The sequence below is a fragment of the Trichomycterus rosablanca genome, chromosome 11, assembly GCF_030014385.1.
Source record: "Trichomycterus rosablanca isolate fTriRos1 chromosome 11, fTriRos1.hap1, whole genome shotgun sequence".
NCBI lineage: Eukaryota > Metazoa > Chordata > Actinopteri > Siluriformes > Trichomycteridae > Trichomycterus > Trichomycterus rosablanca.
Window position 1 is genome coordinate 9082109 of NC_085998.1, and position 24753 is coordinate 9106861.

Below are 24753 nucleotides of genomic sequence, written 5' to 3' on the forward strand. Positions count from 1 at the left end.
TATTTTACAGTAGAAACTGGGTTTTCCGACTGATATCCCTTGGTAGAGTTTACATGACCTTCTGCCACTTTATTAGGGAGTTTTTCCAAAAAAATAAAAAGACTCTGCTTGTTTTGTAAAGGCTGCATCCGTGCAACTCTTCTATTCTTGTTCTTTTTGTGCAACACCTTAAGTTCAAGAGAGTTCAAGACAGGCTTTATTGTCATTTTAGCTATATACAAGTACATACTGAATTGAAACAATGTTCCTCCAGGACCAGGGTGCAACACAGAACAAAATGTACAAGACAATACAGTAAACACAGTACAGATAAAAAACAGTCTAATAAATACAAAGACCTATAATAAATGCAAAAGACATTTCTAATCTAAAAGTAATTAAGGGAGACAAGACTAGAGACAAGTGTAGTGTTGGCCAGTACATGGTACTGAGTAAATGATAAGTAAGGTAGAACACATACTCTGATATACAGTTAGCAGCATAGGTTTTTTTTATAGCAGCAGAGATATAAAAGAGTAAGGTGCAAAAATGCAATATTGTGCAAAGATGCATCTTGGGTAGAACTGATCCATAATCATTGTATTCTGTCACAGCTACTGACTTCAGAGTGGCAAATAGTGCTATAGAAGCCTTATATGAAACTCATTTAACTTATTTATATAGTTATCAGTGGCACAGCAGATAGTGTAGATGCTAATAAGCACCAGTGTCCTGCAAACCTGGGTTTCATCCTTATCCCTGGTCAAGTTTGGCATGTTCTAACATGTCTGCATGGGTACCTTTGTTTTCTACCACCTCCCAAAACATTGAAAAGGTGGCTTGACTACTCAAAATCACCTATGGGTATAAGTGAATGGGTTAGTGTGTAATGACCCAAGATAGATTGGTGTCCTGTCCATGGTGTATTTATGCCCTAATAAAGCAGTAGAAGAAGATGAATTGTTGTTGTTGTTGTGTTTTAGTCTGTGGTCAAAATGCGCTTAATCTGGATGAAGCACTCAGTCATATTCAGGGGTACCCAGACTCGAACCCTCATCCTTCTACATTCTTCTCCTCCATCAACAGGTTGGTTGATGTTATTTTAGTTAGACCATATTTTCTCAGTCCACCTACAATAAAGCACATGGTGAGAATCGCTTGTTTGTTTTTGTTGTTTTACATAGGACCTACACGTCCTCTCCTAAACCTCCAGGAGGCTTCAGCAGTCCTCAGAGCGTGCATGCTATCTCTGCAGCTGAGGCCTATACGAAACTCATGCAGGATAGAAGCTTGGGTGACTTCAGAACCAATCAACTTCTCCTTAAGCAGCTGCAGGAAACTGAGACCCCACTTAAGGACAATGAGCAGATTCTAACACAGGTACATCTGGAACTGTTACAATGCAATTACAAATCCTGTAGAAGACTCTACATTCCTAAGTATTAAATAAAATATTTAATATGCTCAAAACTTGATAGTTCTGATTTGGGAGGCTGGATTTTTGGCTGGATTTAGCAGTAGTGTACAGAAAGAGGATTTATGTTGTCTAAAGTTTACATACATTTGCATGCATGTCACCATAGTCTTGGGATTTCAGTTTATTCCAGTTTATATAAATATATATTCTCGCCCCTGCTTTCTGGTGTCTCTTCCGCCAATCAGGGTACTTACACAGCGTATGAAGATCCCACCCCACACATAGTCCGGCCCCCACCCTGCAGATAAGATGGCCAATTAGTATCTGCTGCAGGCACTGCCAACTATGCCAGATGTCTGGTGGTAACGCCGAGTTTCGAACTGAGGAGTTCAGAAACTTGGCGCTAGTGTGCTAGCGGAATATCCCGCTGCGCCACCTGGGCAGTTTATTCCAATTTTAAAATAATTTGTCATTTTTCTTATTTGCCCATATTGGTAGGACTAGTTAGGAGACAGTAGTTAATGCACACATTAAAATTACATGGAACAGTAATCCCTTTGCCAAGGTCATAAAGAAACTCAACATTACCTTTAACTGAAAAGATTAGAGTTTTCTATCACTGTTTTTTATACCAGGTTTTTTGTACTGGATATATTTGACTGACCTTATTTATATGGGCACAAAAAGTCACAATATATTACTGATTATAATTACTAAGAAGGACTTAGAAGGCCATATCACAACCTTAAAAAACATAATAAAACTTTCTACACCACTAAATTAATTTGCTTTGTGGTTTTACTTAATTTTCTTTGACTCACAAAAAAACAGTTGGGGTCACTTGGCTCAGTTGGCTTGCAGTTGGGGTCAGGGCTCTTTACAGGCCACTAAAGGTCCTCTGCTCCACTCCCAAACTCAGCAAACCATGTACTCATGAACCTCGCTTAGTGCACAGGGGTCCAATCATGCTGGAACATGAAAGGGTCTTTCCCAAATAGCTTCCCACAGAATTGGAAGCTTGTAATGATCTGAAATGTCATTGTAAAAGCATTAACATTACCCTCTCTCAGGAACTAATGGGTCTAGCCCAAATCTGAAAAACAACCTTAGGCCATTTACCCCTTCTCCAACAAACCCATGGAAAATTCATCATTCAGGTTTGCATAGTCTAGCACTTGTGTCTGATCTGTTGTTGTTTCTTGATGCTTCCATTTCACAATAAGAGCATCTACAGTTCACTAGGACTGATGTAGCAGAGAAAAAATTTGACTCTCTGATTTATAGCCGTGATGGCGTTGTAGGACAGTGACTCTTTTAAATTACAATAGGATTATAATAGCAATAAGGTGCAGCTAAACACATGCATGAAATATTAGTAGGGGTCTCCATATACTTTTGGCTATAAAGTAAACATTTTCTTTACAAGTTTATGCAAACAGCATCAGTGCAGTGGGTGTGTGTTGAACACAGTGTGCAGGTGATTGAGTAAAAAAAACCTGAGTGTGGGTGTGGGGGTTTATGTTAAGAGCTGGTAAATAAGAAATGACACTTCCATTCTAGCCCTGAGCTCCACCTGCAACGGCTCGCCGGAACATCGTCTGAACAAGCTCGAGGCCCCTGAAAGGATCTACAATACAGACACACGTGCACATACACAAACACACCACACACACACAGTGGAATGTTACCTGTGCTGGGCAGAAGCCAGAACATAATCCTATAATTCAGACCAGACCCAAGCAGATATAATCCTGTTTGTAAATGAACAGGGTTTTTTTGTTTTCCTTGGGGCTAGTAATGCTGATACTCTGTGTTCAATACTTAAACTTAACCCCAAGTACACACTTGTGTAAATATTATTTTATTCAAACCATACCAATTATATTGTCTGAGAGTCAAACCTTGGCTCATGTCTACATATACATTTACGGCATTTAGCAGACGCTTTTATCCAAAGGGGCCTTGCTTAAGGGCCCAACAGATCCAACCTGAGAGAGATGGGGCTTGAACCAGTGACCTTTTGATTGCTAGTCCAGTACCTTAACCACTAGGCTACAACTGCTGCCTATGGCAGTACTAATGGTGACAATGTCTAGTCACCATCAGTAACAAATATACACTCACTGAGCATTTTAGCACCTATCTAATACATATATTTACTGATTATTTTATAATATTCATCTACCACACAGGTAAACTGTGGTTATATACAATTACTATTCTACACTTTGTATAAAACACCATTGTACACCATTTATTAATGGACGGAAACCTAATGGAACCCCCTGAACCATTCTCAGCATTGCAATAATAACATGGTAGTGGGTGTTATACTGGTATGAGTAGGTGCGTGCAGCAGTGTTGTTATTATTAAGCCAATTGAACTGACAGGGATGTTTAGGCTGTTTGCTTTGGCATTTTAGGAGTTTTGTTGTTTAATAATTGTGTCTCTGTAAAATTGGAAGATTGCCGCTAAAAAATCTCCCCAACCAATAACAATATCTTCTGTAATAACACTGAGTGCAGTTATTTTCAATATTTATATTTAAAAATTAGACATTTTTATCATAGTGACTGAATACTGAACATTTTTGAATTATTACACAATGTAATGCCACCATAAAAGGTTCACAAACTTTTTGTCTTCAATTGCAAAAAGTAAACAATCATGTCAGTTGCAATAATGACAATAATTAGATAATTAATCTCTCTGTGTTGATTTCAGGACGAGCACAGCAACACTCCCATTAGCCCAGCAGAAAGCCTGTCTAGCCTGGACAGCCTGGAGAATGAGATCCCTCAGCAGGACCAAAGCAATAAGCCTGTCTCTCTGGATCAATCAGAGGTCCATGATACCAAAGGAAGCTCTGCATTACCATCAAAGCCCCTAAATTTTTTATGCCCATTATCTAACTCCTGCCCATCAAAAAACTTCCTGGAGGAGGTATTATATCAGCAGAGTCAACTCTGTTCTTCTAACTCCTCATCACCATCACCTGGAGAAGATGAATCCACAGATGAGGACAGGAGAGTCCAGAGTCCTTTAGAAACAGCAGATCAGTGCGGTGGTATAGAGCATTCAAAGACCTCTAACATCAAGTGTACTCTTAGTGCTCAGCAGACGCTCACAGATAATTTAGGATATGCAGATTACACATCACAAACAACCCCATGTAACACACAGCTTGAGTTCTTAAGTCTTACCCAAAGGTCCTGCATAGATTCGGGAGAGCTGGGGCTGAAGGAACAAACTCCTCTGGAAACCAGAGACAGTTTATTTAATGGTTCTTCCAATTTATTACAAGGTTTCTCCTGCACTGGTCTTGATCTAGCCATAGATGAAGCAGAATCAGCTTCTGCCTGCCAGTCTACCAAGACCGAACAATGTATAGATAGTACCAAAGTTCTTGAAAAGGCAACCAAACTTCATTCTGAAATGACAGAGGAACCAGAGAGACCAGCAGAACCTTTGGAAAACCGTCTTGACTTCAAAAGCAACAATGTGCAGTTTCTCAAAGGAATCCTCAAGACAAAGTCCAAGTGTTTAGGAGATGTAGATTCCAAATTTATTTACACTCCAGGCCATTTTGTATTCAGCAAAGACATTGCAAAAGCTATTAGGGATAGCCTTGAGCTCAGGAACAAAGGCAAAGACCCAGATAGCAACAAATGCATGAAGAAGAAACTTCGATGGTTTGATGAGGTGAATATTGATTGGGTAGAAAGTGATGACAAAGTAAATGGTAAGTCAAGCAAGCAGGCAGAAGCTAAAAACAGACTACATCAGCAAGTGCACCAACACCAGGTGTCCAACCACTCAGGGTATATAAACATACCATCAAGAATATCTAAGACTGATTTGATATACTCTGGCCCAGCCAGATCCAGCTCAACCAAACAGGCCTGGTCAGATATAGGCAGGCAGCAGGAACCATCTGAGATGCAGGAAGCATCCAGGATGCAGAAAACTGTGCCTCGAATGAATGGCTATAGCATTCCTCGCCGGGCACGTTCAACCAGGAATGTCTCAGCTCCCGGTTCCTTCAGAGCCAGGAGAGGTACCATGATTAGAACGCAGTCTGCCAGTCAATTACAAAATGTGGTCAGAACCCAAGGGAAGACCCTGGTGCCTCGTCCTCCTCCCAGATCTGAGGGCAACTCAGTGCCAGCTACTATGTACGCAGCCAAAACAGCCAGCAACAATGAGCCTGCCCACTGTCAAAGACATTGCGCAGTGGAGCAGGATCTTTATAATGACTATGCAGAAGGTCAGCCTGTAGTTCAAGGAATAATTCTTAAAACAAATGAAAGTTCTGTATTAGCTCCAGTGCCACCGTCCTATGCCTACATGTATGAGACCATGTCTAAAGGCATCTACAGTCTCTGCGGGGCAAATGGCCAAACAAGTAAAGGCACAAATGGCCTACAGAACGGCATCTGCTTGAATCGTACACCAACCGATGAAGAGATCTCAATGCTGTGGAACGGAGTTCGAAGTGCCTTAGCCAGCAAAGATGGTAATGCCTGCATTTTACACACAATATTAATCAAACCTTTTCCATTTCCCAAGTGTTTGTTGTGTTTCCATTCACATCTCATTACTGTTCATACAAGTCTACTGAAGATGAACGCCTTTACTTGCTCTTTTTTCAAACATAAATGACCTAATACACACTTATGTTTGCATTTACACCAACGAGGTATAACATTATGACCACTTACAGATGAAGTGAATAACACTGAATAGCTCTTCATCACGGCATCTGTTAGTGGGGGGGATATAATAGGCAGCAAGTGAACATTTTATCCTCAAAGTTGATGTGTTAGAAGCAGAAAAAATTATCAAGAGTAAGGATTTGAGTTTGACAAGGGCCAAATTGTGATGGCTAGACGACTGGGTCAGAGCATCTCCAAAAGTGCAGCTCTTGTGGCGTGTTCCCGGTCTGCAGTGGTCAGTATCTATCAGAAGTGGTCTAGGGAAGGAAAGGAACAGTGGTAAACTGGCGACAGGGTCATGGTCGGCCAAGGCTTGTTGATGCATGTGGGGAGCAAAGGCTGGCCCGTGTGGTCCGATCCAACAGACGAGCTACAGTTAATGCTGGTTCTGATAGAAAGGTGTCAGAATACACAGTGCATCGCAGTTTGTTGTGTATGGGGCTGCATAGCCGCAGACCAGTCAGGGTGCCCTTGCTGACCCCTGTCCACCGCCGAAACCGCCAACAATGGGCATGTGAGAATCGGAACTGGACCACAGAGCAATGGAAGAAGGTGGCCTGGTCTGATGAATCATGTTTTCTTTTACATCACATGGATCTTGGTGCCAGATACCACAGCACACCTTCAGGGGTGGAGTCCATGCCTCGTCGGGTCAGGACTGTTTTGGCAGCAAAAGGAGGACCAACACAATATTAGGAAGGTGGTCATAATGTTATGCCTGATTGGTGTACATTTGCAGCAGTTAGCAGTCGCCTTTAACCCAAAGCGATTTATAATTATGACCGAATACAGTTTGAGCAATTGAGGGTTAAGGGCCTTGCTCAGAAGCCCAACAGTAATTACTGATTGCTAATCCAGTACCTCAATCGTTGAGCTACCACTGCCCTATTGTGTTCAGTGTGTCTTATGTGCAGTTCCACATACAAAAGGTCTAGTGAAAGGGCTACAAAAGCAACTCCAAATCACAATTTTTACTTTCTGAAATTATATTAAGAAACATCATTTAAGAAAGACTGTCAACATTCAGGCAAAATACAAAACAAAAAAGCAAGAGAACTCTTAGGTAGGACTGATCATTCTCAGCACTGCAGTGACACTGACATGGTGGTGGTGTGTTAGTGTGTGTTGTGCTGGTATGAGTGGATCAGACACAGCAGCGCTGATGGAGTTTTTAAACACCTCACTGTCACTGCCGGACTGAGAATAGTCCACCAACCAAAAATATCCAGCCAACAGCGCCCCGTGGGCAGCGTCCTGTGACCACTGATGAAGGTCTAGAAGATGACCGACTCAAACAGCAGCAATAGATGAGCGATTGTCTTTGACTTTACATCTACAAGGTGGACCAACTAGGTAGGCGTGTCTAATAGAGTGGATAGTGAGTGGACACAGTATTTAAAAACTCCAGCAGCGCTGCTGTGTCTGATCCACTCATACCATGTTAGTGTCACTGCAGTGCTGAGAATGATCCACCACCTAAATAATACCTGCTCTGTGGGGGTCCTGACCATTGAAAAACAGGGTGAAAATAGGTTAAAAAGGTATGTACAGAAACAGATGGACTACAGTCAGTAATTGTAGAACTACAAAGTGCTTCTATATGGTAAGTGGAGCTGATAAAATGGACAGTGAGTGTAGGAGGTGGTTTTAATGTTATGGCTGATCGGTGTAGATCATAAGAAGGAAACTTTAACCTGTAACATCATCACAAATCTGAAGTATTTCAGCATCTGAAGTACTAGTAGTACTGAAGTACTAAAGACTAGTAGAATACAAAACAAAACTTATTGTTTACAATCACCACATGCATTTAAAAAAAAAGTAGTAAATGCTTGATTAAGTCTTTCCAAAACCAATTTTGACATGTTTTGGCTTCATGGTTTGATGGTTTGAGGCTGCACTGAAGAATTTGAGGCAATCTTTCTTTTATCACTCAGTTCACTCTCTGCAATGCACCAGTTCCACTGAGATCAAAACAGCCCACAGTATCACACCAGCACCCCATGCTTGACAGTGGGTGCAGTGTTGTTGGGTTTGAATACCTCACTTTTTTTACCCCAAACATACCGCCGGTCATTGTTGCCCAGTCTTGATCTTTGGTTTATCCAAACTTCTGATCACAAAACTCTTCTCGAGTTTTTTTCTTTGTCAATGTGATCTTTTACAAACCTCAATTTAACTTGTGATTAAAGTGGCGATTGTCTAGTTTGGTCTTTTTTACACACAGCAAATTTTAAGACAATGACCAACTGTCAAATAGATCTGTTTTTTGGTATCTTGGATCTGACCGTCTAGACACATATCATTACCACATAGAGGGAAAGGTTTTGGTTTTGTTTACAAAGACCACATTTCCATTTAATTTGTACTTACAGACATTTGTTTGTACTGATGAACTTGTGACCTAGAGTTGCTTAGAAGCTGGTCCAGGAACTCTTGAGTTTGAATCAACCTGTCCAGACATCTAGAGGAGTTACACCTGGTACAGAGTATGCCAGGCTTTTCCGTTGTAATGCCCAAGTCTTAATCAAATGGGGAGTCAAACTAGCCCTATTTATATGGAACAGAGAAGTCACCAGCTGTAATAAATCATATTTACTAACAAGAAATCAGGGGGCCATGGCACAAAATGAAAATCTACACCACCAAGTTACTGTGTGTATATTTTTGACCCAGTATATGTTTAGAAAACTCATAATGAACTCTCAATTTTATTCATCCTGGACTTTTGAACCAGGCTGTATATTAGAATATATATTTAGAATCTCTGTCTCTTATTAGATTCGGGTGACCCACAAAGTGTCCAGGCTCACAGTGGCGCATTGTCCTCTCAGCCTCAATCTCATGCCAATTCGTCCCATGTTTCCATCAACGATAATAACGCACTCGGTAACGGCAAAGCACTTGCAAGAATGGGTGGCTTTCTATTCTCCTCTTCCAACAGCAAGGACACAGGTTAGCTATTTTTTTTTATAAATATCACTTACTGGATTCTCTTGTCTGTTCTCAATCCACCAGCTGAACTACATAATCAGTTTCCTGCTTCTGATATTAACACAGCAATGTACAAAGCTAATTGTAGAAGATTAGAATTGAACTTTTTAGGATTCTTTATCTGATTAACTCTGCGTTTTTCTTTTTGTGTCCAGTGAGAAGTCCAGTGAGAAGACCTGCTCTACAGGGTAACATGATGAAAAACAGTAAAGGTCAGAGAATCCAAGCTGCAGCACTGGGGGACAGAAAACCCTGTATTTTTTATCAGGTACTCAATTCCATTTGAGGTCAAATATTTATGTACACTTGTAGAGGGTCAAATGTTTTATAGCAGTCTCGGAATTTGTGTGATTTTAAAGGTAATTTAAAACCCAGGACCCAGGTGGCTCAGCGGTATATTCTGCTAGCACACCAGCGCAGAGATTCTGAACTCCTCGGTTCGAAACTCGCCGTTGCCACTTGTCGGCTGGGCACTATCTGGCTGGCATAATTGGCAGTGCCTGCAGCAGATACTAATTGGCTATCATATCTGCTAGGGTGGGACAACCGGACTATGTGTGGGTGGGGATCTTCATATGCTGTGGGGCGGCACGGTGACTCAGTGGGTAGCACTGTCGCCTCACAGCAAGAAGGTCCTGGGTTTGATCCCTAGGTGGGGCGGTCCGGGTCCTTTCTGTGTGGAGTTTGCATGGTTTCCGTGTGTCTGCGTGGGTTTCCTCCGGGAGCTCCGGTTTCCTCCCACAGTCCAGACATGCAAGTGAGGTCAATTGGAGATACAAAATTGTCCAAGACTGTGTTCGATATAACCTTGTGAACTGATGAACCTAGTGTAATGAGGAACTACCCTTTCTGTCATGAATGTAACCAAAGTGTAAAACATGACGTTAAAATCCTAACAAACAAACTTCATACGCTGTATAAGGACCTTGACTGGCGGAAGAGATGCCTGTACAGAATGCAAGGGCAAGAAGAGGAGGACTGTGCTAATTCAGGAGGAAAATGGGGAGAAAATACATTTTAAAAAACCAGCTTGGATTATTTATTTGGTGGTGTAAATAGTTTTATATAATTTATTTAAATTTGTAGCCTGGCCTCCTTTCATGTTAATGATTATAATTTACTATAGTTGGTGGCTACTTCACCGAATACAAAGTACATGGAACTGTTACATGCATTTTTTAAAGATCACAGTTAAACTAGCATAATTCTTATGAGCTCTAGCTATACTAAATCATAGCCACCAGCAAGGAATTAGGAGACCATGCCAAAAATTTAAGTGACATGAAAGAACATTCCAGACCATCAAATTAAATTATCTGTTCCTATATGTATATTTTATGACCATCAGGTTTTTATATTTTTGGAAAACATAAAATCTGATTTTTCAGACAAATAAGGACGTGTTCTGATCATTTACTCAGAGGAAAAGAACTGTTGCGTAAATCCTTAAAGACAGAGGCAGAGCTAGATGAAGCACTTACAGCTCCTCGCAGGGTGTGTTTCATGTTTATAATCCTGTAATTGGAAAGTCTTGTTCATTTTATTTTGTTCCAGTTCCAAATCTATTTTGACATAACTGATGACTGATGACTTGTTTTGTTAGGCTATTATAAAAAAAATAGTCGGTTTTATTTAAGGTTCTTTGATAATGCACTGTGGTTCTTGACTGAGGTGCTCAGGTGGTGCAGTTGTAAAATACTCCAGCCCACTAGCACTGAGATCTGGGGTTCAAATCACTGTGGTGACGAAAGAGTCACCCCCAAAGGTTCCTTTCCTGAACTGCGCACTCTCAGTGCCAGTCCCTAGCCCAAATGAAATAAGGAGGGTTAAATCAAGAGGGGCATCCGACATAAATTTGTGTCAAGGGTCCACTGTACTTTTGTCCATATAGTGTACCACTGGGCCACGGACCAGTACTGATTCAAGGGTCATATATGACAGGGCCACACAGAAAGAATAAACAATTAATTTTTTCTGTTTTATTGACAATCACACTCTGAAAGATGTTTTATTTAAAAACCGGATTCTCTTTTAATAACATCTGTCTGTTCCTCTTGATGCATTTGACACATACCTATTTCACGGCGTATAATTTTAGTATAAATCTTACCGCCCCTGCCAGAAATTATATCTTATTTGAAACCGGTCCGTGATGCAAAAAAGGTTAGGGACCGCTGGTGTAAATGATCAGAGAAAGAAAAAAAAGGGGGCATGTTTTCTTACTTAACATGTGCTGCCTGTAAATTCAGAAAGCTTCTATTGTTACACCTACATTCAGGCGTTCCAGCCAAATCAGTTCACATAGCTGATGGTGTTTTGGGAGAACTGGCTGTATTCATTTGGATTTTTTATTTTGAAAACAACTAACTGTAGCTAACTGCAAAATCACTGACTACACATTTAAAGTTAGGACTAAGAACATTAAATTATAACTTTCTTATATATATTGTTTTAATTTTAGACCCAAGTGCCAATCAACAGACACCTACACAAAGCTGACCAGATGGCGCCTGATCAAGGTATTGTACTGTAAACTACATGGTCCTTTTTATGTAAACAATACAGTGTATCACAAAAGTGAGTACACCCCTCACATTTCTGCAAATATTTCATTATATCTTTTCATGGGACAACACTATAGACATGAAACTTGGATATAACTTAGAGTAGTCAGTGTACAACTTGTATAGCAGTGTAGATTTACTGTCTTCTGAAAATAACTCAACACACAGCCATTAATGTCTAAATAGCTGGCAACATAAGTGAGTACACCCCACAGTGAACATGTCCAAATTGTGCCCAAATGTGTCGTTGTCCCTCCCTGGTGTCATGTGTCAAGGTCCCAGGTGTAAATGGGGAGCAGGGCTGTTAAATTTGGTGTTTTGGGTACAATTCTCTCATACTGGCCACTGGATATTCAACATGGCACCTTATGGCAAAGAACTCTCTGAGGATGTGAGAAATAGAATTGTTGCTCTCCACAAAGATGGCCTGGGCTATAAGAAGATTGCTAACACCCTGAAACTGAGCTACAGCATGGTGGCCAAGGTCATACAGCGGTTTTCCAGGACAGGTTCCACTCGGAACAGGCTTCGCCAGGGTCGACCAAAGAAGTTGAGTCCACGTGTTCGGCGTCATATCCAGAGGTTGGCTTTAAAAAATAGACACATGAGTGCTGCCAGCATTGCTGCAGAGGTTGAAGACGTGGGAGGTCAGCCTGTCAGTGCTCAGACCATACGCCGCACACTGCATCAACTCGGTCTGCATGGTCGTCATCCCAGAAGGAAGCTGACGCACAAGAAAGCCTGCAAACAGTTTGCTGAAGACAAGCAGTCCAAGAACATGGATTACTGGAATGCCCTGTGGTCTGACGAGACCAAGATAAACTTGTTTGGCTCAGATGGTGTCCAGCATGTGTGGCGGCGCCCTGGTGAGAAGTACCAAGACAACTGTGTCTTGCCTACAGTCAAGCATGGTGGTGGTAGCATCATGGTCTTGGGCTGCATGAGTGTTGCTGGCACTGGGGAGCTGCAGTTCATTGAGGGAAACATGAATTCCAACATGTACTGTGACATTCTGAAACAGAGCATGATCCCCTCCCTTCGAAAACTGGCAGTTTTCCAACAGGATAACGACCCCAAACACAACCTCCAAGATGACAACTGCCTTGCTGAGGAAGCTGAAGGTAAAGGTGATGGACTAAACCCAATTGAGCACCTGTGGCGCATCCTCAAGTGGAAGGTGGAGGAGTTCAAGGTGTCTAACATCCACCAGCTCTGTGATGTCATCACGGAGGAGTGGAAGAGGATTCCAGTAGCAACCTGTGCAGCTCTGGTGAATTCCATGCCCAGGAGGGTTAAGGCAGTGCTGGATAATAATGGTGGTCACACAAAATATTGACACTTTGGGCACAATTTGGACATGTTCACTGTGGGGTGTACTCACTTATGTTGCCAGCCATTTAGACATTAATGGCTGTGTGTTGAGTTATTTTCAGAAGACAGTAAATCTACACTGCTATACAAGTTGTACACTGACTACTCTAACTTATATCCAAGTTTTATTTCTATAGTGTTGTCCCATGAAAAGATATAATAAAATATTTGCAGAAATGTGAGGGGTGTACTCACTTTTGTGATACACTGTATATAATAGTGTGAATAAGTATTTGCACCCTTTCTGATTGCCTCTGTTATTGCATATACGTACATCGATCAGGCATAACATTATGACCACCTTTCTACTGTGCTGCACTGTGTATTCTGACACCTTCCTATCAGAACCAGCATTAACTTCTTCAGCAATTTGAGCTACAGTAGCTCGTCTGTTGGATCAGACCACACGGGTTAGCCTTCGCTGCCCACATGCATCTATGAGCCTTGGTCGCCCATGACCCTGTCGCCGGTTTCCCACTGTTCTTTCTTTGGAGCACTTTTGATAGATACTGACCAATGCAGACCGGGAACACCCCACAAGGGCTGCAGTTTTCGTTCACATCCAACTCGCTCACATCCTTACGCTTGCCCATTCTTCCTGCTTCTAACATCAACTTTGATGATAAAATGTTCATTTGCTGCCTAATATAACCCACCCACTAACAGTTGCCATGATGAAGAGATAATCTGTGTTATTCACTTCACCTGTCAGTGGTCATAATGTAATGCCTGGTCGGTGTATTTTTCACACTCACTGACTATAGATCATTAAATAAGATGATATTACACAAAGCAAACTTTAGTAAATACACAACAAATTTAGTCCACTAGCCCACTACTGCTAGGATGCAGGGTTTAAATCCCAAGCAGTGCTATCAGCCGGCCGATGTCTACACAGACATGACTGTGCCCAGTGTTACCTGTTAAAATCAGACCTGCTGCAATCCTGATCAGAATAAAGCAGTTAATGAAAATACACTATATGTACAGTGTATCACAAAAGTGAGTACACCCCTCACATTTCTGCAGATATTTAAGTATATCTTTTCATGGGACAACACTGACAAAATGACACTTTGACACAATGAAAAGTAGTCTGTGTGCAGCTTATACAGTGGTGTTCAAAAAAATTGCAGTCCAACACCATTAACTTGATAAATCAAAGTTTTTAGTAGAAGTGATATTTCTACATAGCAAAAATTTTACTTGAAAGTGTAGTAGAGTAATGAAAACAATACAAACCCAACAATTAGGACATGCATGCCGCTCATTCTGAGTAATCGAAGCATTGATTGAAAGGGGGTTGTTCAAAATAATAGCAGTGAGGAGTTCAATTGGTGAAGTCATTCATTCTGCAGAAGAACGGGTGTCAGTTTTGGCCCTTATTTAAGGTAGGAGGGTGGCAAATGTTGCACAGGTTGGTCATAGCGCATTTCCTTCTGAAATACTGGGTAAAATGGGTTGTTCCAGACATTGTTCTGATGAACAGTGTACTTTGATTAAAAAGTTGATTTTAGAGGGAAAAAACATACAGAGAAGTGCAGCAAATGATAGGCTGCTCAGCTAAAATGATCTCAAATGCCTTAAAGTGACAACCAAAACCTGAAAGATGCAGAAGGAAGCGTGGAACTACTGTTCGAATGGATCAGAGAATAGCCAGAATGGCAAAGGCTCAGCCAATGATCACCTCCAGAAAGATCAAGGAACATCTGAAGTTACCAGTAAGTACAGAAGATGATTAAGTGAAGCCAATTTACCAGCAAGAACTCCTGCAAAGTCCCGTTGTTAAGAGAAAGACGTGTCCTGAATGGGTTCAAATTTGCCAAGGAACACATTAACTGGTCCAAAGAAAAACGGCTCAACATTTTGTGGACTGGTGAAAGCAAAATTGTTCTTTTTGGGTCAAGTGGCCATAGACAGTATGTCAGACGACCCTCGAGCACTGAATTCGAGCCAAAGTTCACTGTGAAGACAGTAAAGCATGGTGGTACAAAACTATGATATGAGGATGTTTCTCATACCATGGTGTTACGTCTATTTATCACATACGAGGGATCATGGATCAGTTTAAATATATCAGAATACTTGAGGAGATCATGTTGCCCTATGTCGAAGAAGAAATGCCCTTAAAATGGGTGTTTTAACATGACAATGATCCAAAACATCTTGGTTACAGACAAACAAGATTGAGGTAATAGAGTGACCAGCCCAATCCCCTGACTTCAATCCCATAGAGAACTTGTGGGCTGATATCTGAAACACGTTTTTTTGAGGCAAAACCCAAAATTGCAGAAGAACTGTGGAATGTAGTCTAATCATCCTGGACTGGAATACCTGTTCAGAGGTGCCAGAAGTTGGTCGACTCCATGCAACACAGATCTTGGAAACAATTGTTATGCCACTAAATATTAGTTCAGTAATTTAAAGTAAAGTGAAACCTCAAACATTTTCAGTTTATAGATACATTTTTTGAGTTTTTAGAGAAAAATGCTGGCACTGCTATTTTTTTGAACAGCCTAATATTCATTTTTCTTAACTTTCTGTAAAGGATTGACACAAACTGGCTAAATGTTGTTAATGTTTTGATTTAGAATTAAAAGTGTAGTATTTTCAGTGCATTTGCATTTATGGAAATAAAAGTTATTATAATGATTTTGTGCTTTATTCACTTTTTTAAAATCACTGCTATTTTTTTGAACACTACTGTATAACAGTGTAAATTTATTCTTCCCTCAAAATAACTCAATATACAGCCATTAATGTCTAAACCACCGGCAACAAAAGTGAGTACACCCCTAAGTGAAAGTTCCTGAAGTGTCAATATTTTATGTGGCCACCATTATTTCCCAGAACTGCCTTAACTCTCCTGGGCATGGAGTTTACCAGAGCTTCACAGGTTGCCACTGGAATGCTTTTCCACTCCTCCATGACGACATCACGGAGCTGGCGGATATTCGAGACTTTGCGCTCCTCCACCTTCCGCTTGAGGATGCCCCAAAGATGTTCTATTGGGTTTAGGTCTGGAGACATGCTTGGCCAGTCCATCACCTTTACCCTCAGCCTCTTCAATAAAGCAGTGGTCGTCTTAGAGGTGTGTTTGGGGTCATTATCATGCTGGAACACTGCCCTGCGACCCAGTTTCCGGAGGGAGGGGATCATGCTCTGCTTCAGTATTTCACAGTACATATTGGAGTTCATGTGTCCCTCAATGAAATGTAACTCCCCAACACCTGCTGCACTCATGCAGCCCCAGACCATGGCATTCCCACCACCATGCTTGACTGTAGGCATGACACACTTATCTTTGTACTCCTCACCTGATTGCCGCCACACATGCTTGAGACCATCTGAACCAAACAAATTAATCTTGGTCTCATCAGACCATAGGACATGGTTCCAGTAATCCATGTCCTTTGTTGACATGTTCAGCAAACTGTTTGCGGGCTTTCTTGTGTAGAGACTTCAGAAGAGGCTTCCTTCTGGGGTGACAGCCATGCAGACCAATTTGATGTAGTGTGCGGCGTATGGTCTGAGCACTGACAGGCTGACCCCCCACCTTTTCAATCTCTGCAGCAATGCTGACAGCACTCCTGCGCCTATCTTTCAAAGACAGCAGTTGGATGTGACGCTGAGCACGTGCACTCAGCTTCTTTGGACGACCAACGCGAGGTCTGTTCTGAGTGGACCCTGCTCTTTTAAAACGCTGGATGATCTTGGCCACTGTGCTGCAGCTCAGTTTCAGGGTGTTGGCAATCTTCTTGTAGCTTTGGCCATCTTCATGTAGCGCAACAATTCGTCTTTTAAGATCCTCAGAGAGTTCTTTGCCATGAGGTGCCATGTTGGAACTTTCAGTGACCAGTATGAGAGAGTGTGAGAGCTGTACTACTAAATTAAACACACCTGCTCCCTATGCACACCTGAGACCTAGTAACACTAACGAGTCACATGACATTTTGGAGGGAAAATGACAAGCAGTGCTCAATTTGGACATTTAGGGGTGTAGTCTCTTAGGGGTGTACTCACTTTTGTTGCCGGTGGTTTAGACATTAATGGCTGTATATTGAGTTATTTTGAGGGAAGAATAAATTTACACTGTTATATAAGCTGCACACAGACTACTTTTCATTGTGTCAAAGTGTCATTTTGTCAGTGTTGTCCCATGAAAAGATATACTTAAATATCTGCAGAAATGTGAGGGGTGTACTCACTTTTGTGATACACTGTATGTGTGAATAGGGCAGTGGTTAAGGTATTGGACTAGTAACAGAAAGGTTGCTGGTTCAAGCCCCACCACTGACAGGTTGCCACTGTTGGGCCCTTAAGCAAGGCCCTTAACCTTTAATTGCTTAGACAATATGCTGTCACAGTACTGTAAGTCGCTTTGGATAAAAGCGTCTGCTAAGTGCCGAAAATGTAAATACATTCCTTCAACATCATTTTTATTTACTGAATTTCATTTTCATCGGCTGCTTTATCGTGGTCAGGGTCACTGAGAGTAAGGAGGGAATACCCTGGATGGGGAGCCATTGCTCATTTATGAAGAATATGATTCATTTTTAAAGAGCTCTGGCAGGTCAGCGATGATATTATTAGAAAATATTAATTGTGACAAATGGGCAGTAACAGAGGCAATCAGAAGGGGGTTATTACTTTCTCACATCACTTCTGAACTTTCTGATTTACCTAATTAGCTCTGATGTTGTTGTTAAGGCTCAGTGGTGATGGACGGTGATGATCAGGTAGCTGTAGACTCTCCTCGGCAGCAAAGAGGTTCAGCGTTCACACAGTCACAGAGAGGCATTTCTGCTCTCTCCCTGGAGGAACAAAAACTCCTGCAATCACTCGACAGGCTCAACCATCGCCTGCAGTGTAAGCTACATCACTTATAAACACAACTTGTTCAGACAGGCCGTGAGTTATAAATACTTTGTACATTTTGTACTCTGTCCTGAGTCAGAAACTACAGCTCAATCCATGACCTAACGATGACACAGAGGGGTAAACCGACAGGGCAAAACGAATTTGTTTTGGATGCGACACGTCAGCATCAGTCATGAAACTGCACAAGCTCAGCATTAGAAAGACAGAGATCATGCGGTCACAGTCAAAAATAAAGCTTTTTATGTGAATTACAATGATACATTTGCCCACCAGCCTGGCTGGGAAGGGGAGGCTGGATGTGGATTCACCTCCTGTGGAAGAGTAGCATAGCTCAGACTGTCTAAATCTGCCACTGGCCACTCTAAAGATGCATTTTTATGCAAGTCAGAGGGGGCGTGTGCTAGCCCATGGTTTTTCAAAGGTCGCGAGCCAGAGAAAAGGGTGCTGAGAAAAATAATAAAAATAATGAAATAAACAAATTTTAACAGGCATATAAACACAAAATTAACTTGTACACAAACACCCCTTGTGGAGGCTTTACGTTACAGCTTGTAAACCACAGTGGGACCAGATTGCCACCATTTTTAATAATTAAGTATATTTCATTTTGTGTTTCATTTTGATGCTTTGCTTGTGTTGTTGGGGAAAAATTATGGGCAAAATGTGGGTTGATTGAAAAAAGTTTAAAAAACGCTGTGCTAGCCTACACCCTTCACATCCAATGAGATGGCAGACTAAAGGTGGTCACCAAAATGTACAGGAAAATAAAGCAAGTGCATTTGCTTTACACATCCGGAAAACAAACCAGTAACTGGATTGATGCTCTGAACTGGCCCTGGGTGTTCATTCAGTTTTATCCTGGTCAGGGTTGTGGTGGCTTTGGTGTCAGTGGAAACACTGGGTGCAAGACAAAAATAAATCTTGGACAGGGTAAATCAATTGTAGGACATCACTCACATTTAGTCATTGACTTACTCACACCTTTGGTCAATTCAAATCAGCCAGTCTACATTTTGGAAGGTATTAGGAACCTACAGGAAGCCTACAGTCACTGGAGGGACATGTGGAACAGTTGCCATAGGTGAGACCCAAGTCATACACAGGTCATTGATTGACCAGCTGTGTCACCGTGCCGCTTAACCACGAGGTGTTGGTAACTAAATCATTGTGTGTGTGTGTGTGTGTGTGTGATGTTCTGCAATATGACTAGATGTTCTTGACCATGACAAAAATATAGCAGTGACTAAAGGTCAGTAAATTAAATTTAATTAATTAATTAAATTAAAGAAACACTATGTGAACCCTCTTCCTCCACCTCAAGGGTTTAAGCCACACCCATTGATGACAGGTGCATAAAATCAATTTTAAGGTGGTTCTAAAAACTAAACTTTGTGCCAGGAGTTTAGGGAAGGTCCTTTCCTGTTTCAGGATTACTGAGCTCCGGGATGCTCCTATGCACAAAGCAAGGTCCGTTAAGACAAGGTTTGATGAGTTTGGTGTAAAGGAACTCCAGTGACTTGCACAGTGCCCTGATCCTGACCTTACTAAAAAGCATTGAGATGAATTGGAAAGTTAATTACAAGGCAGTCCTTCTCATCCAACGTTAGTATTTGACTATAGCCACAAATTGGGGGGTCCATATTAATGCATATGCTTTTGGAATAGGATGTCTAGCAAGCTCATGATCAGGTGTCCACTTTCTCTTGGTGTATGTCATTGTAACATCGTACGCACTTTTTTAAACTCTATTTATTAAGAATTTATTAAAAACAAATGACATCACTTTTCTACACAGTCTCCTTCCGATGCATTTTCCCAGCGTCGTCCCAACTGCCATCGTAATGCCATCAGCAAAAAATGTTTTTGGTTGAGCGCGTAGCCACTGCTGCACCTCTGCTTTCACATCATCACATGAAAATGTTCTTCCCCTTAAAGCTTCTTTGAGCGACCAAAAAGGTGTCACCAATAGTGTACAGGAAAATAAAGCAAGTGCATTTGGTCTAAGTACTCTGATTACTTAGCAAATCCAAAAAACAAACCAGTAACTGGATTGATGCTCTGAACTGGCCCTGGGTGTTCATTCAGTTTTATCCTGGTCAGGGTTGTGGTGGCATTGCTGTCAATTTCATCACATGAAAGGTGGAAATCAGATGGTGCTAAATTCTATTATAAGCTCTCTCTCTGTCTCTCAGACACGACTAATTACTGCTCCTCCTGCCCTCACCGTCTCCATCCAAAATATAAAAGTGCTTTTTGAAGATCTCTCGTGTAAGCATAGTGTCTTTAAAATATACTTTTAATGAATGTAATCCATTTAAAATCTTTGTCAGTGTGATAATTACAGAACTGAAAAATAATTACATGTGACATTTTTGGGTCACAGATGAGACGTCTGTCAACTTCAAAGGCAACTGTAAAGTGTTTTTCTTCTGCCTAGCGAATGCTCATTTTCTTTAGAACAGAATGAATGGATACGTGTTTAGCTGCTGTAAGCTGTTTTAAATAGCAAAAACCTCTCAGGTGGTGCCCTAACCCACTACCTCTAGTTTTGAATCCCTAATCCTAGTGGTGCTATCGGCCGGTTGGTCGTCTCCATACAGACATGATTGACTGTGTCTGAATGTTGGATAGCTAAGGCCTACTGATGGATTGGTGTCCTGTCCGGGGTGTTTTACTGCATTACACCCAGTGCAACTGTGGAAACCGGACCTCCCGTGACTCTGACCCGGATAAAGCAGTAGTAAAACATGGAAATAAACGAATATATGTCATAAATACATTTCTATCGTTTTGGATTTTGTTATCCAATACTTAAGAATCTACTACAGTGTGTGTCCTATGTTTGCCAAAAGTATGTGGACACCCAACCCTGATCTTGTTGGATATTCAAAAAAATTATAGGCATTAAATTAAAGTTAACCACCCCTTTGGCAGCTATAATAGCATCAGATTTTTCCACATTTTGGAGTATGTCTGTGGGATTTTCTGCCCTTTCAGTCAAAAGAGCATAAGTGAAGCCACACACTGATAATTAAAGACCTGGTTTACAGTCAACATAAGAATTAACCCCAAAGGTGTAATAGAGTTAAGGTCAGGGCTTTGTACAGGCCACTGGAGTTCCTTCAGACCGGACTTGTCACACAATGTCTTAATAAATCTGATGGAGGTTGAAAGCATATTATTTATTTTATATAATTGTTTTACACATCTATTAGCAATGGGTGTGGCTGAAATACTTGAAGTCAATAATTAGGACTGGTGACCACACTTTTGGCCATCCAGTCTGTATGCCATATGTTATATTAAGTAAACATAGTGTTTAAATTAATATAACAAAGTTTTACATTCATTAATCAATTAAAAATAATGTATATAACTGTAATTATTATAACATTCAGTTTATATCTCTCTTGACCAGATGTGCAAGATGTGGCTGCAAGAAACACAGCACTGAAGGGTCACATTGCCTTGGACTCTGCATATGTATGTACTCTAAAGCACTACTTTATTAACTAATATGCACAAATTCCCATTTCCAGAACAGTTGGGACATAAAATGGAATGTAATGCTATAAAAAGAGCTGTGATTTGTTCATTCTCTTAACCTTTTTTTGAGCTGCTAAAAGTACAAAGAAAAGATTTCCAATGATTTCACTGATCTTTCTATTTTGTAAATATAAACAAATTTAGAATTCAATGCCAACAATACAGTCCAAACAAGTTGGGACAGAGCTGTGTTCCATTACCGTACCTCTAAATCAGACATTTTAATGGATTGGGAACTGGTTATACTAATTGTTGCAGTTTTGCAAGTGAAAGTTCTTGCTTGTCCATTCTTGCTTCTGGACTGCAGACAGGTCAGTCAAGCACTTACACACTGTGTCTGTGTAGCCATGCTGTTGTAGCTTGAGCACAATGATTCCTGTCATTGTCTTATTAAATAATTATCGTCCTCCCAGATAAAAAGACGTCACCTTAACGGCAGCATACTGTATGTCTCCTTTAAATTCTAGTATACACATATGAGTGAGTTCAAATGCTTTTTCCATTAAAATTGCACTACAGAAGTACCCAGGACTGGTCTCTGTATGGTTTGCACTGTATATCAGTATTGTATGAACTGTTTTCTATGCAGATTACATTATTTAATTCAGAGCTTTATTGTATGCTCATGCAAACAACCTTTAACTCAGTACATTTACCTGTCAGAGCAGCTTGTTTGTTTACTCTCTTCCCCTATTTTAAATGTGGAATTTATTTAGGTCTGATAAATGTTAAGACATGTTAACATGTTTGAAATCTTAGATGCTCTGTTTTCCCATTTTTGGTTTTTATCATAAAATTATGAGTGAAATAAAAATTTTAATGAATGAAATTAAATTTAAATATTTAATTATTAATGTATTTATTTTTTATTTGACATATATTGATTTTAGAGTGTGATTGTTTGAATAATAAGAATTTTTAAATCTCAGTAGCGTTTTATCCTATCCTATCTATTTCATGGATGCAGTCCAGTCCATTTTTTGCTGGTGTTACTAAATTTGATTGTTTACACATTTAACCCTTCAGTAGATTAAGACTGAAAGTCCATTTTGTACTTGTTTGTTTTTTACGTGGTGTGATGGAATGTGCAATCCTTCCTAAAAACTCAATTTCTTTGTCTCTTTCTTTCTCTCTCTTCCTGTAAAACCAGTCTCCCCAGACTGGCAAGGCTTCGTGTGCCACTCTGCGTAGGTACCACGCAGTTTCAGCCGACAGCCGCTCCCGCTCCAACAGACGTTACTGACTGAAGCTCCCAAAATGCACTTTTATCCCAGTCTCACAGAACACTTAATCTTTTCTGAAAAGCACTTTATCACTTTACCTTCCAACTGAACCAAACCACAGTTAGAGGTGCTTCAAATGCTGCTGCACCCACACACTCACCTGAGTTATAGAGGTCAGGGTTCAGTCCCTCTGACTCATAAGTTTAAACAATATGTTCATGTAGTTTTAAATATATATATTTATACACTGATTAGCCATAACATTAAAACCACCTCCTTGTTTCTACACTCACTGTCTATTTTATCAGCTCCACTTACCATATAGGGGCACTTTGTAGTTCTACAATTACTGACTGTAGTTCATCTGTTTCTCTACATACCTTTTTAACCTGCTTTCACCCTGTTCTTCAATGGTCAGGACCCCTACAGGACCACGACAGAGCAAATATTATTTAGATGGTGGATCATTCTCAGCACTGCAGTGACACTGACATGGTGGTGGTGTGTTAGTGTGTGTTGTGCTGGTATGAGTGGATCAGACACAGCAGCACTGCTGGAGTTTTTAAATACCGTGTCCACTCACTGTCCACTCTATTAGACACTCCTACCTAGTTGGTCCACCTTGTAGATGTAAAGTCAGAGACGATCGCTCATCTATTGCTGCTGTTTGAGTTGGTCGTCTTCTAGACCTTCATCAGTGGACACAGCACGCTGCCCACGGGGCGCTGTTGGCTGGATATTTTTGGTTGGTGGACTATTCTCAGTCCAGCAGTGACAGTGAGGTGTTTAAAAACTCCAGCAGCTGCTGTGTCTTATCCACTCATACCAGCACAACACACACTAACACACCACCACCATGTCAGTGTCACTGCAGTGCAGAGAATGACCCACCACCCAAATAATACCTGCTCTGTGGTCCTGACCATTGAAGAACAGCATGAAAGGGGGGTAACAAAGCATGCAGATAAACAGATGCATTACAGTCAGTAATTGTAGAACTACAAAGTGCTTCTATATGGTAAGTGGAGCTGATAAAATGGACAGTGAGTGTAGAAACAAGGAGGTGGTTTTAATGTTATGGCTGATCGGTGTATCTAAAATCTGACCTGTGAATATAATAATTGTTTTGTAGTTTTTAAAGTTGTTTATATTTTTAGACAGAATACAGTTTTACCACTGATTGAATTTCATTTATTCATTCATTTACTAATTTGTACTAACTCATTACTAGTCAGAATCACAAAATCACATCTTGCAGGTTTTTAGGAGGCTACTTGGTCCACTCTTGCAGATTTTCCAGAATTTCCATGGCGAGATTTGCCGACCTGGACAAATGGTATGGATCACTGTTTCTTTAGAAGATTCAGTCATAAATCTGTGTAGGTTTTTTTTTTTTTTCATATAACAAGCATTTTCCTCACTGTCTTGATCCTTCCAGACTCACCAGTATCAAGTGATTCCTTATATGAAATAAATGGTAGAATTGCCACACTACTTGGAGTTGGGATGCAAGATCGGCAAGAATAAATTAGATTATTGTTTTTGTTTTTTTTAACTCTAAATAAAATTAACCAAAATACTAGTACTAGTAGATACTAGTACACAGGCTGCACAGTGGGTAGCACTGTAACCTCACAGTAAGAAGGTCCTAGGTTTGATTCTCAGATGGAGCAGGCTGGGTCCATTTTGTGTGGAGTCAGGTTAATTGGAGATAATGAGAATGTCCTAGGTTTGAATTTGTGTGTGTTTGCCTTCTGATGCACTGGCGACCTGTTCAGGGTGTTTTCCACCTTTCAGTGAATCGCACCCACCTGAATAGAATACAGCGGTGGTAAAACAGACAGCCCGGCTGGCTAATATCACTGCTGGGGATTTGAACTCTTGATTCTAGCAGTAGTGGGCTAGCGAAATTTACCTCCTAGATATCTTGCCGACCTCCTAAAGTCATATAGCCCATCCAGGGTTTTTTGTCAGCAGATTTTGTCATATTGTCAATTAAAACATTTGGGCTGGGTCCATTCTGTGTGGAGTCAGGTTAATTGGAGATAATGAGAATGCCCTA

General features: G+C 40.8%; 1 protein-coding gene across 1 annotated transcript in view; it reads left to right on the forward strand.

Moving 5' to 3' along the window:
* Positions 1-22949, forward strand: part of cep126 (centrosomal protein 126) — a 31292-nt gene extending 8343 nt beyond the window's left edge. Inside the window, exons 4-13 of the mRNA XM_063005031.1 lie at positions 963-1065; positions 1164-1418; positions 2698-2701; positions 4122-5913; positions 8894-9067; positions 9262-9374; positions 11568-11625; positions 17752-17910; positions 21341-21405; positions 22619-22949. Coding sequence (XP_062861101.1) covers positions 963-1065; positions 1164-1418; positions 2698-2701; positions 4122-5913; positions 8894-9067; positions 9262-9374; positions 11568-11625; positions 17752-17910; positions 21341-21405; positions 22619-22711 — 2816 coding nt within the window. The 3' untranslated portion in view covers positions 22712-22949. The remainder of the gene's footprint in view (positions 1-962; positions 1066-1163; positions 1419-2697; positions 2702-4121; positions 5914-8893; positions 9068-9261; positions 9375-11567; positions 11626-17751; positions 17911-21340; positions 21406-22618) is intronic.
* Positions 22950-24753: the final 1804 nt, after the last annotated feature.